The sequence below is a fragment of the Salvia splendens genome, chromosome 4, assembly GCF_004379255.2.
Source record: "Salvia splendens isolate huo1 chromosome 4, SspV2, whole genome shotgun sequence".
Taxonomy (NCBI): domain Eukaryota; kingdom Viridiplantae; phylum Streptophyta; class Magnoliopsida; order Lamiales; family Lamiaceae; genus Salvia; species Salvia splendens.
Genome location: NC_056035.1, coordinates 16,633,970 through 16,646,910, shown reverse-complemented (window position 1 = coordinate 16,646,910; position 12,941 = coordinate 16,633,970). Strand labels below are relative to the sequence as shown.

The 12,941-nt window shown below is 36.5% G+C and overlaps 2 protein-coding genes across 3 annotated transcripts; both read right to left on the bottom strand.

The window, feature by feature from the left end:
• Positions 1 to 6,278: 6,278 nt before the first annotated feature.
• LOC121798791 (COX assembly mitochondrial protein 2 homolog) lies at positions 6,279 to 8,173 on the bottom strand. 2 transcript variants are annotated; one of them, XM_042197980.1, is made up of 4 exons: positions 7,974 to 8,173; positions 7,409 to 7,497; positions 6,824 to 6,928; positions 6,279 to 6,747 (listed from the first exon to the last, which is right to left on the bottom strand). In XM_042197980.1, exons 2-4 carry the CDS (start codon positions 7,451 to 7,453, stop codon positions 6,652 to 6,654), a joined length of 246 nt encoding a protein of 81 aa, XP_042053914.1. In that variant the 5' UTR covers positions 7,454 to 7,497; positions 7,974 to 8,173; the 3' UTR covers positions 6,279 to 6,651. The 2 variants fall into 2 exon arrangements, with proteins under 2 accessions (XP_042053914.1, XP_042053913.1); XM_042197979.1 differs by having other exon boundaries at positions 7,940 to 8,172.
• A 1,221-nt stretch (positions 8,174 to 9,394) lies between these two features.
• Positions 9,395 to 12,910, bottom strand: LOC121801422 (multiple myeloma tumor-associated protein 2 homolog). Its single transcript, XM_042200904.1, has 4 exons — positions 12,684 to 12,910; positions 11,030 to 11,119; positions 10,293 to 10,560; positions 9,395 to 9,984 (listed from the first exon to the last, which is right to left on the bottom strand). The coding sequence occupies exons 1-4, from the start codon at positions 12,724 to 12,726 to the stop codon at positions 9,702 to 9,704; spliced, it is 684 nt and encodes a 227-aa protein (XP_042056838.1). The 5' UTR covers positions 12,727 to 12,910; the 3' UTR covers positions 9,395 to 9,701.
• Between the last annotated feature and the right edge of the window lie 31 nt (positions 12,911 to 12,941).

The following is a 12,941-nucleotide window of genomic DNA, read 5'->3' as shown; positions in this document are numbered from 1 at the left end:
AATTATTATCCCATGCTTCCCAACCTGGATAAACACAATTTGATGCAAATAAACATCAGGCAACTAGTGTATGTTACTCAAAATTGCTCGAGAAATTCACTGATCACATTAATAAGGAGTTTTATAAGCGATGAAGTACATAACCACTAAAATATAGATCCTTCATGATGAACAAGGATTAGTTGCATCAAGAGGATAGTTAAATGATCAGTCATATGGTGCGGTTGCAAGCCAAGCCAGCACATACATAATTTTGTAACAGTTGAATTGAATGTTATATAGCACTCACCTCCCAGTCAAGTGCCTATGCATCCACGTAAACGAGGTTCCCCACCATTGATCCCTTTCTTCCAGGTCACAAACAGTAGACTGAAAACAAAGTTTAACGTACACAAAGCATAACAAATTAAACCATACTAACTGAAACTTTCTTGTTCTACCATTCATCTTATTTTATCCAAGACTCAAAGCCAGCCCGTTGAAAGCACTAAATATTCTTTTATCGCCCAAAAAGAAAATTTTAAGGCTTCACTAGAGAAAACAAATGAGCAAAACCCTAAAACATACTTTTTCAGTAATGGAGTAGTATCTTTTCAAAGATCATTCATCCCAAGCAATCATAGGGTGAAATATTAACTATAAAAACAAGGAAGAAAATAAGTAAATGAAAATAGTTAAAATCATAGCCCATTTTTGAGTCCCAAAGTTTGGAACACGCAGAAGAGCGGTTTAACAATAAGATATTGCCCCTGCAGCTGTAATCAAAGAAAGTTTCAATCTTTTGCCACTACCAAAATTAACAAGTTTATCAATCGAAACTTTGTAATTCCAAAACATAAATTGGTTCGATAAGTATCATATAAAGCAGTGATAAAGTAAAGACCCCAATCAATTCTGGAGTCAAACTCAAACATCAGACAATAATCAACACATGCTCAACCAGCCAATAAACCCAAATGGACAATGAAATATATGCTCAAATTATGCAAAACGAATTGAAGAATATCAGAGAGTAGAACGCATATAATCCCCACACAAAATTGCGAAATTAAGGAATCCATAATTCTTCTAATTTATTTGGGATTAAGTTTAATATATCTTATACTATTATTACTAATATATACCATACCTTATTTGAATACTATGATATTACTTTCTAGTGCTAGTTAATACTTTTATATGGTTACATTCTCAATTATTTAAATAAAACTAAGATAAATATTTTATTTTAATGAATCTCGTAATTTTATTAAACTGAAAATTTAAGTTAATCATAATATATAATATATACTACATTGAAATAAAAATTTAATAAAGTAGAAAAAATAATTTAATAAAGTAGAAAAAATATGATTCACGAAGAGTCAAGGGAATAGATATGAGAATTATGAACAGTTTCATGATGTTGTAAATGGCCTAATGATAATATTAAGACGTGACATTGTGATATTAAACAATTGATAGCAACTATTGATTTTTTATTTAATTAAACAATCATAGATTTAAATTAATCATATATTCAACTAAGAATGTCATTGTCTTTTTTATTTAATTGATTATTGATAATTTCAACTATTTTTTTAGACTACAATTACTACTTAAGAATAAATAAAATAAAACTTTGCTCTTTGAATTATTTAAGATTCTATGTATGTTAATAAATTTTATTTTATTTTTAATTATCAATTTTGTATTGTACTTAAAAATAACATATTCTATGTATAGCTTGAAAAATTAATATTCCATCTAATAAATTGAACTACTTTTATATACAAATATTGTATAAGTATAATATTTACATATATTTATATCTAAGTTATTTCACTATTAATATTAAATATAGAACAATGATTTAAAATATTACAAATAAGTCAAACTGAACGTAAATAATTAATAGTAATGGAATATTAATATCATTAAGATATTTTTATATTGAAATTAAAATTAAAGGGAACATCTTTTTTTTTTTAACATCAACTATCCCAAATTACATACTACTACTTTAATGAAAATGAGATGGTAATAGATTGAATTGCCCTCATTAGTCTTAATGGTACTTTGGTCATGAAAATATTGGAAATAGCCAAAAAGTAGTTGAATTGATATTAAATTATAGTTGATGGACCTTAAAAGATATTATGAAATGTTACAGACCAAATTTGCTCATTTGGGATAGTTAGTGTACTAAAAAGGACGTTCCCTACTTGAAGCTTTTCAGAAAGGAAAGGAACATATATATAGAACTGATGGAAACGAGTTGGAGCTCCGACCGAATAGGTATGGGCCTACATAAGGATACGAACCCTTACATTGACTTAGAAGCCTAGGCCCAATTCAATTTTAATTTACTACCTTTATATCATAATCTGGATTTACTTAAATCTTAGGAGTTGTTGAAATCTTATTAAATCTAAGTTAATTGGATTTATCATTGGATCCAGCCATACTGAAATTTTCTTCATTCCTTTTATAGTAATACATGATAGTATATGAAATGGAGTAGTATTTACAGTAAATAATTTGTTTCGGTAGATATAGACGAAGACAGTATTGCTGTTTTCTTAATTTAAAAAGATTTTATAGTTTCATTTGTTGAGAAGGCAGATAATCACATTAGGTGAGATTCAACAATTTATGGCTTCTGCTTCCGTAAAACTTGCTGTGTTGATTTAAATGGTTTAACAGAAAAATTAGAGACTATTTTCCTGTTTTATGACTTTGTGAATTGAAATCAGCATACCAAGGATGTTGCCATGATTTTGTCAGCAATTTAAGAATAATTTAAATGAAGAATAAAGGTTCAACTTCTCTACCACAAGGTAGAGATTAGTCCTGTTGTTTAATGTTAATTTCAATCCCAACTATAAGGCCTCGTTTGATCATAGAGAGACTGGAAAGTGCCTTATGCAATGATTTTCTGCGTGTTTGGTTTGTGTGTTTCGATTTCTCTCGGGTCCAGGAAAACTAAGTGACCAAATTTTTGAAGTTTGTTATCTTATTTTGCGGCTAACTCTATCGTTCTATGATCATGCGATTGCGAGCCTTTCTAGCATAATTGTTAACTGGGGACTCGTCGCCGTTCTCATATTTTCCCTTTCCATTTCTGGTGCCAAATTTATTTTATTCCTCAGTTACCCCCTGTTCTTCGCGAGTTGGAGACTCACCTACATCAAATTCGCATGGACAAGGAAAAAAAAGGTTAGGGCAAATATTCATGTGCATACCCACTCATGCAAGGTATGGTTAGTCGAACCCCTTCCTCCTCCAAGGCTTGAACGAAATCATTCTTTATCATTTTTGCGTACTCTTGTTATGCCTTCAAGCTCCAATAGATTTAGGGTTGTGCGTAGGGGTGAGCAAAAAAATCGGAAACCGAATATCCGAACCAAACCAAACCGAAATTTTGAAATTCGGTTCAGTTCGGTTTTTTCAGTTTTTCGGTTCGGTTCGGTTTTAAAAATAAAAAAATTTCGGTTTTTCGGTTCGGTTCGGTTCGGGCGAAGAAAAAAATCAAAAACCGAAAAACCGAATTATATATATTCTATTAATTTAATATTATATTATATATAATATATATATTGTACTATATAATATATATTATATGTATTATTAATTTTATATTATATATAAATATTCTATTAGTATATATAAAATAAAATAAAATAAAATACACATATATAAATATATTTATATTATATTTATTTTTTTCAAGTTTTTCGGGTTTTTTTCGGGTTTTTCGGTTTTATTCGGGTTTTTCGATTTTTTAAGTTCGGTTTTCGGTTTTTCGGTTTCGATTTTTCGATTTTTCGGATTCGGTTCGGTTTGAATTTTGAACTAAATTCGGTTTTTCGATTTTGGTTTGGTTTTGGCAAAAAACCGAACCGAAACCCGAATGCACACCCCTAGTTGTGCAAAGAAGCTACACATGCAAGCTAGAGATCGCCGGGCATAAAATAAAAGGATCAATTGAGAGGAGATGTTCTGGTGAAACAGGGAAATGTTTGGCGGGAGGAAATTGCATTTAGTGGTACTTTGGAGCATCCACAGTGTCCCGACGGACTTTCCAAAAACACCTCCTGCCACGTCATAAGGACATCCCACTGCACAATGGCGGGCATCCTCAAGGACATCCCGACGGATATCCACAATAATAAAAATTCACAAATTCACCAAATTAAACAATTTACGGAATTAAAATTTCGACACAAATACAGAGAAAATGCAACCACTTTATTTAAAACAAAAAACATACATAATTATTTAAAAAATCCATAGTTAAAAATAAACCTCAAGCTTCGACAAATGCAGCCACCGTCTCACTCCTCGTCGTCCACGCAGCCAGTCCCGGCGTCACTCACGGGCAGGGATGGCATCCCCAAATCGCGCCGCATACTGTCGATGACATTCTTTAGCATAAACTTGTATAAGGGGCCAGTCGCTGCATATCACTTCTCCATGGTGTGTATCAGGGTCTCTTGCTGCTGTATGCGGACGAGTGATGGGAGCTCGGGATCGATCTGGGAAGGAGCTACCGATTGGACCTCGAGGGACCCGCTGGCGCTTCCCCTAGCCATCCGTATCACGGTCTTTTGCCCAACCGGGTGACGGCGGCGGGAAGATGATTGAGGGATCGGGAACTCTGCCTCAGCGTCAGGGAGTTCGTGGGAACCGGCACTGCTGTTGTACTCCCCGAAGGCATTGATCTTCGTCCGCTTCGGCCAGCCAGCTTCAACACTCGAAAATAATTTGGCGGAAGTCTGCACCACAAGATAGACCTCCCAATATTTGAATTCCCCGAAACCCAATTCACTGTCGGGGAACTGCTGGTGAGACAGAAGCTTCACATCATCGGCGGACATGCCGCTGGTTGCCGTGCGGAGGTTGTTTTCGTAGATGCCGGCAAATCGGCTGAGCTGCCTCCTCAGCCGCTCCCACTGTTTCCGGCATTGCTCTCCATCGTGAGGCTTCCCACCTGGCGGTTTGAATTGGAGGTAGCTTTGGCTAATGCGCCACCACATTCTGTCGATATGCTGGTTAGCCCCGACGTAGGGATCCTCGACTACATTGATCCAGGCCTTCGCCAGCGCGACGCACTCCCCTATGCTCTAAATGGTCCTCTTTCTCCCGCCGGCTTCCTCTTCCTCCTCCTCAGCCCCCGCCCCACCCTTGTTCCCCGTACGCGAGGACGAGGTAGTGCCCTTGCCCTTCCCTCTCCCTTGCTTCCGTGTCCTCCCTGCCGCCGGTGGCATCTCAATGGGAGACTCCCTTACCGGAGATAGCCCCAACTCCTCAAAAGAGAAAGTCTCAATGCCTAGCCCCAACTCCTCAAAAGAGAAAGTCTCAATGCCTAGCCCCAACTCCTCAAAAGAGAAAGTCTCAATGCCGGTGAACTGAGTCTCCATATGAGTACTCTGGGGGGAATCACTAGACAATAAATTCATGTAGGGGCGATAGACATTGTCCTCGGGTGATTGGGGGACCCCCTGCCTGCTCCCCCGCAGCGGCAGGCATGCCCTGCATTATCCCGGACATTTGGGGCATCATCCCACCCATCCCTGCACACCAAGGGGGTACATATTGTAGTACCCGGGCATCATCCCCGTCGGGGTTGGGGCATCATCAGCGCCATTCCGGGCATCATCCCGGACATCGGTGCACTTCCGCCGGCATTTCCCGCAACTCTAACGGGAAAAGTCGGCGTTTGTGACTCGCTCGTGGCAGGGGAATTACTATCGTGGTGCTTCATTTATCTTCAAAAGAAATGAAAGTAGAGAGAAAAACTCGTTAAAATAAGTGGTGCGAATGAAATGAATTTCAACGAGCCGTATATATAGAGTTTTTTTTAAAATAAAAAAAAAATTAAAAATCGGGACGTCCGCCGGGACGTCTGTCGTGGCACCGCAATGGCGGACGTCCCGACGGACGTCGTCGGAAAGCCACGGAACTCCGGTGTCCACAAGCGACGTCCGCGTCCGCCGGGTTTATGCCTAATGGCGGACGTCCGGCACGCCCGCCGCTGCGGATGCTCTTAGGGATTAAATGGGATATTTGGTAATTTACCAAATTTAATGGGGCTGACTAATCCCATTAGTCAGTCGTAGAGCTTCGAACAATTCAGGCTATCTTTATCAACAAAGCAAACACAATTCAGGAAATCTATCCCATCACAATCATATGGAAAAAGCCCTTTACCAAACGAGCCCTAAATATTAGAAAACCAAGATATTATTGCCATAGTGAAATAACAGGAAGGCAACTTGCTGCACTAGAAGGAAGCAGATTTCAATCTCAACATATATTATCACAAGTTAGATACTAGTATCAGTTTCATTATATGTTGACAACTAAATGAATACTTTATTTCTATTTTCTCAGCAAATAGAATCACTACATAAACGCTACTAGATGCCAAATTCAGTATTTTCCACACTGTCTGAAAAATATAGAAATATGTTTTTTTCTCACGCCTTGTCTCACCACTCTCTACTCAGTGGCAAAATACGATATTGGGCACATACCAGGATGTATACAAGGAATGACCCCATCTTGCAGATGACTGATGCAGCATTCAACTTGTGCGTGAGGCCCGTATATGAAGAATTAGCAACTTTTCTCAACTAGTTTTAAGTTGGAGTTTATACAAAGCTCTTCTTAATCCATTGTTTCCGAATTTTGAATCCTGTATTCTCTCAATCTCTCTTTTAGTTTTTTACTTTCCTCAAAATTTGCCTTCCTCTTCAGGGCTTTCTGTGTAAAGAAGAGAGGGGTTAGATAATACTCCATGTCATTAGATGATCAGGCTTGAAACCAATCTTTAACACACCTCTTGCCGAAAACATTTATCAAGCTTAATTTTTAAATCCGTGCATTCACCAAAAAACTTCCCAAGAGGATGATCTGTATGGCACTTCTGAAAAAGCTCAATGATCTGCAACAATCAAGGCACATTTGTTAGTTCCAATCTGCAAAACACAATCTCTGATTCTCAATCCAAACATTTTTTATCATCTAGAAATGGAAGGAGAAACTTTAAACAGTTTGGGGAAGCCAACAAAATAACTCTTACAAGTCAAGATCACAAAGATATGACTTCACTACCCCCTAAAATCATCAATCAACATTCATTAACTTAACAATTCACCGTCAATAAAGAATTCTTAAGACTAGTAGCACTGCACACCGGCAGGAAGAAGATTTGTGCAAAGTTGAACAAAATAACACATAATATGAATACTGATACTGTAGAAGGATATTTCTTCTTTCTACATTACTCACCATTCAAATATGACCAATGTTACATGTAAATGTATCACCAAATTAGATGTATGAAGACAGCATATATTATAGAAGAAATAAGTTAAGCCTAGTGAAATTTTTGGTGAAACAAAAGTCACTTCCCATAACTTACCTCAGCACACATTGGATGCCTGTGAATTGTCAGAGGAGGATGCATTTTGCACCTTTAGACTATTTGTGTATCTCGAAAGACCAAACTAACTGCACAGCATATGTGAATCAGTCAATTAGATAAATATTTTCCCAGTGAAACCATTCTTATTAGTAAAATGTGTTGCTTGCATAGATTCATTTTTCTTGTGTGTACAAGAAACTGTAAAACAGATGATTGTTGTGATGGTTTTGCTCAACTAAAACTCCTCATACTTTACAGCATCTACACTGTAATCCATTTCACACATTTCACAAATTTTGTTAGCACTCTCTCCAATTAGATTTACAGCCAAACATAATTTCACCCCTATTCCATGTATCCAATAACAAAATCGAATGAAAGCAACAATTCTAGCAAATTCGAAAAACAAATAAATTCTCAGTCCAGTTCTTGTATCAATATTTCCTACCAATTCAAGTATAGTAACAGCAACGATTCGAATTCTTCATTACCCAGACTTTTAACATAAGAATTGGAATTGATTCCTACCTATAACTCCAGAGAAAACAGGCTGAATGTTCACCTTGCTGAACGACGATGTTATAACGAAGGATACGGCGGTTCTAGCACAACAGGGAGATGCTATATACGCGTGTTTCAGAGTGAGAGTGTGTCGATCAAAGAGGGAAGGATGTGAGGGCGTAGTAAGGCCACAGTCGCGGCTGAGAGGAGGCCGCGAATGGATGTCTTTCACCTTTAGATCCGACGGAGGATCTCAAATTTTCTTTCTTTTTTTTTTCTAAGATAATTGGGCCGAGAGTAGTTGGGCTCCATTGTTATATACTCCAACACATATATTACTGGATCATTTGGGCTTCTAAACTGAATCTCAGTAGTACTAGTAATTTAATCCTAATTGCATTCGTCAACTATATTTAAATTTTATAGACTTGATTAAAACGAATTTACCAGGAGATATTTTTATTAATCTTATAATGATTTGAAGTATTATAATACCCTTAATTTTGACTTGCTAATAAAGATGTATATTCATGTGATTGTTGAGAAACACTATTGGTTGTTTTAATAGATTATTTGATGGTACTCGATTAATCATTACATATTTGGATAAGCCTTTGGTGGAAGGTGAAGTTTTGAGTGGTCATGGTATTAGGCATGAAGAATATTTTTTTCCTTTTTTCTTATTTTATTATTTTTATCTTAATTCTCGTGCCATATCATTCTCCCATATTTTTATGAATGGGAGTATAAATCATTATATTTTTGCTTTCCAATTTTTTTATAATTTATTATTAATTGTTTGAGGTTATTGTGTTTTTGTTGGAAGTATAATTTATTGTTGTTTTGCATATTATGATAGTATTATTTTCAATTTTACTCCCTCTGTCTACTCATAACCGAGTCACTTCTTTTTTGCACTCGTTTTAGAAAAATTATAATACTCTATGTGTCCCATGTTACTCGCACTTTTTCATTTTAAGTTGTAAAGTTGATTTTTATTTTTTAGTGTAATCAAATTAGAATTTTAATTGCAATAAGACATCACTTAAGAAACGAGCACTTATCTTAATCTATCATATTAGTTAAATATATTAATTTTAACTTAAATAAGAAATAATGTAAGTAGTTCAGGACGAGCCGAACTGGAATAGTGTAACATGGGACGGAGGAAGTAATAAATAGTTAAAAGTGAAGAAAAAATAACATAAGAGAGAGAATAATATAGAATACTCTTCTCTATATATTCTCTTACTTTTACTCTTTTTCCATTTTACTTGTTTATTATGATTTTACCAAAACAAGGGCAAAAAAAAAGTGACTCAACTATGAGGAACAAAGGTAATATATAATTAATTTACAATATAAAATTAATATTTTGAAAATATATAAATACTAGTGTAAAGTAAAACAAGTGCCATGAACATCTATTCAATTATTCGCAACAAGACTTTCAAGCTTCAGATGTTTATGCAAACGATGACATATTTATGAAGATTATACATTAGTATAGTATAATCTATTCCCTCATGAAATAGAGTACGTTTTTGTCCCACATTTAACTGATTAGTCAACAATTATACAGGTAACTAACTGAAAAGGCGAAAACCATTAAGCACCCCTACATAAAACATCAAAGACATCCATACCTTATTAACATTTCATTTAACAGTGCAACAAACAAGCTCTTCGGAAACATTGTTTAATCCTAAATCACTTGCATATACGATATGGATGTTGAAGGCAAATGTAGCATCATGCACCTGCTTATCGTCTTCGACTACTGGTTGAGTCAATCCGAATCATATCTCTTCTTTTCTTTGTGCTTCTTGTTCTTCCTCTTGTCATCCGAATCAGGTGAATGTCTCTTCTCCTGCCTTTCATGTTTATCACGTTTCTTCTCCTCATGCCTCCTCTTTCTGCTGGATTCGTCTTCCAACTGTGTGTCTTCATTCCTTGCAGATGTGGTTTGAACAGGTATGTTTGCCTTTTCAACTGATTCGGACTTGTTTTCAACCGGTACAGATTTCAAACTGGGTGGCAAGACTGATTCTTCCGAAGGACCTGATGTTCCCCTGCAGATGGGTTCCATTAAAAATGAGTTATGGATTATGACCTCCAAATTTTATCCATCAAATACACATCCATTCATAATCTGTTTTTGCCAAAGTTTTTACATATTCTAGGTGGGATCCAATAAAAAACAGTTAAGACCACAGAACAAATAAAGGGTATTACTATACAATACACATTGGGCAGAATCAGGAAGCAAAATGGGAAATATGGTGTAGTAAAATACAAAAGGCCAATATTGACATTTCGGTTTTAATGAAATTAATTAGTATACTGGGTGGAAATTTGATATCAAGTTTTCAGATCATACCTTGCAAAACCAAGACCTTGAACTTGAGCTGCTTCCGCATGTCCAGCACCCAAGTCTTCTGCTGTAGAACCACGCTTCACGAGTTCAGCAAATTCATGTTTATCTAGCCGATTACCTTGGGATTTCCCAGAACGTTTTGGGGCTAATCCCAGAGCTTCCCTCATGGCTTGCTCTTCTTCCTCCTTTATTCTTCGAATCTCTTCTTCCATTGCCTCCGCATTAGCACCATCAGATTTCTTATCACGAGTGTACCAGTGGAGGTCTTTCCCTGCAAGGATATTAATAGAAACAGTTTTTACTTTTTATAAACTCCAGGTCCAACTAGAGTATTACTTAACCAAACAGTAAAAAGTTGATCACAAAATAATGACATAGATAGTCTCTCAAATGATACTGAAGCGCCGTGTACAGCATTTGCCATAATATTAAGGAGGGTTCAATGAATAAGATCAGCTACAAATTCCATATTTGATTAAAACCATAATTGACAGCTTCCTAATCCACGTATCAGCAATATTAACAATTGGCTATGGTACTATTAATGTTTTGAGGGCGGCTATAATGCTATTATGAATATGCGAGCTCAACAAATTAGGTTAATAAAGCTACTTTTTTCATGTAAATAAATGCATTATATCTGCAGCGTCATTCATCCAACTTAATGATAGTAAATGTGATTCCATTAGCTGATGATGATGAATGGAGCAATAGGGGAAGGGGAAGGGGAAGAGTGTTACCTTTCTGCCATCTACCAACAGGAGCCTTGAGACTGTGACCAATATAATTTTCTCTATGTTTATCAACTTTCACCTCATCCCAAGTAAATTCTGCATGTGTCAAACAAGAACGATATCACATATTATCATTTATCAGTGATTAATGATTACTACAATCTCAAAAGACACACTAGAAACAGAAAGTATGTGGAACATAAATCAGACAGATACTACTTAACTTCACAACTCTGCAATGCTTTTCCATGTGATAACTAAGATGATGTAGATAAATCTGCACTTGAATAATAATACTGAAGCCTAGGTAGTAAGTAAACACTAAACCATACTAATCCTAAAATCATTTCGGATCGTAATGATCAGCCTAAAACATACTCCGTCCGTCCACAACAAAAAAGTCTCATTTTGCCATTTTGGGATGTCCACAAAAAATAGTCCCATTTCTAAAAATGTAAAGTTTCTCTATCATACTCTCTCACTTTTTCACCTCTCTCCCATACTTTACCCACTTTTTCACCTCTCTCCCATACTTTACCCACTTTTTCACCTCTCTCTCATACTTTACCCACTTTTTCTCCCTATCACTCTACTTACTTACTTTTTCTCCCTCTTTCTTACTTTACCAATTTCTTTATTAGGGCATCTACAATGGGACGGATGTCCCGGCGGACTTCCCAAAAACACCCCCTGCCACGTCATAAGGACATCCCACTATACAATGGCGGACATCCCAACGGACATCCACAAAAAACAATAAAAAATCGGGACGTCCGCCGGGACGTCCGTTTTGTCAACGCAATGGCGGACGTCCAGGAAAGCCGCGGAACTCCGGTGTCCGCAGCGGACGTCCGTTTCCGTATGCATGCTGCCTAATGGCAGACGTCCCGCGCGGACGTTCGGCACGCCGGTCCGACGTCCGCCGAGACATCCGCCATTGTGGATGCTCTTAAAACCCGTTTTGTTCACAAATGAGACTATTTTTTGTGAACGGAAGGAGTAATGAATTTGCATCTAATCGTAGATCCTGATTGCAATCCTACTAATGATCTCCACCCCTAAGTTAGTAGTTTAGTACCGTACGCAAATCAAACACTTTTCTCAGCTTACAAAACAATCTAGATCTCTCATCTCTCCTAACCAATAAATAAAGTTGCAAATACAGAAAATAAACTAGATAATGCCGTTGCCGAACAGGAATAGCTAAGATCATAGTATTGAGAGCAAGTACCAAACCCATAAATCCAAAAACACCGTAGACAGATAGTTACAGTTAATCCAGTTCCATTGGCCGGAAAAGTCAATCAATAAAATTTACTACAAATTAAACAACTCACAAACCTAACTAAGTTGCCCTCAAAATCGAGTATATGAGTCATTAAGTCATATACAAGAAAATTTCAGTTTCTTTATGCATAAAGATGTTGCCGATATACAGAATTATGTTGGCGATTTTATGATACAGGGCTAAATAATAATGCAAAATTGACAAGCAAAAGAAACCTTCCTAAATTTGTCAGAAAATTCCAGATTTAACAGGTGAAAATATGTAGGGGAATACGAATACCAAACAATGAATTATAAATTATAATTAAAAGTCAGCCGCAACGGTTTGAAAACCTAGAATTTGGGGGGGTGTGAGAAGGAAGAGAGAGCTTACGATCACGACCGCCACGAACTCCACCTCTTGTCGGATGATACATAATTGTTGATTAGAATCAGATTTGATTGCGTTGGTGTGGTTGTTCAGTGCGGAAGATGATCGTCAGAGTCGAAGGAAGGGATGTAATTTCTTCTTTAATTTCTTTTGGATATATGAAGAAAGATAAATCCACCAATTTGCAGAATGGCCCCTAAATGTATAAGTTATTAGCATTGTTATCATGTGCTGAGAAAATATCAACCCACATTCCTCACA

Excerpts from the sequence above, each read along its gene's own strand:
- LOC121798791 (XM_042197980.1), bottom strand. The coding sequence starts at position 7,453 with ATGCATCCTCCTCTGACAATTCACAGGCATCCAATGTGTGCTGAG. Across the intron at positions 6,929-7,408 it reads GGCATCCAATGTGTGCTGAG|ATCATTGAGCTTTTTCAGAA; the intron begins GTAAGTTATGGG and ends TGATTGTTGCAG. Across the intron at positions 6,748-6,823 it reads ATAAATGTTTTCGGCAAGAG|AAAGCCCTGAAGAGGAAGGC; the intron begins GTGTGTTAAAGA and ends TTCTTTACACAG.
- LOC121801422 (XM_042200904.1), bottom strand. The coding sequence starts at position 12,726 with ATGTATCATCCGACAAGAGGTGGAGTTCGTGGCGGTCGTGATC. Across the intron at positions 10,561-11,029 it reads TGTTGGTAGATGGCAGAAAG|GGAAAGACCTCCACTGGTAC; the intron begins GTAACACTCTTC and ends ATATCCTTGCAG. Across the intron at positions 9,985-10,292 it reads CAAGGTCTTGGTTTTGCAAG|GGGAACATCAGGTCCTTCGG; the intron begins GTATGATCTGAA and ends ACCCATCTGCAG.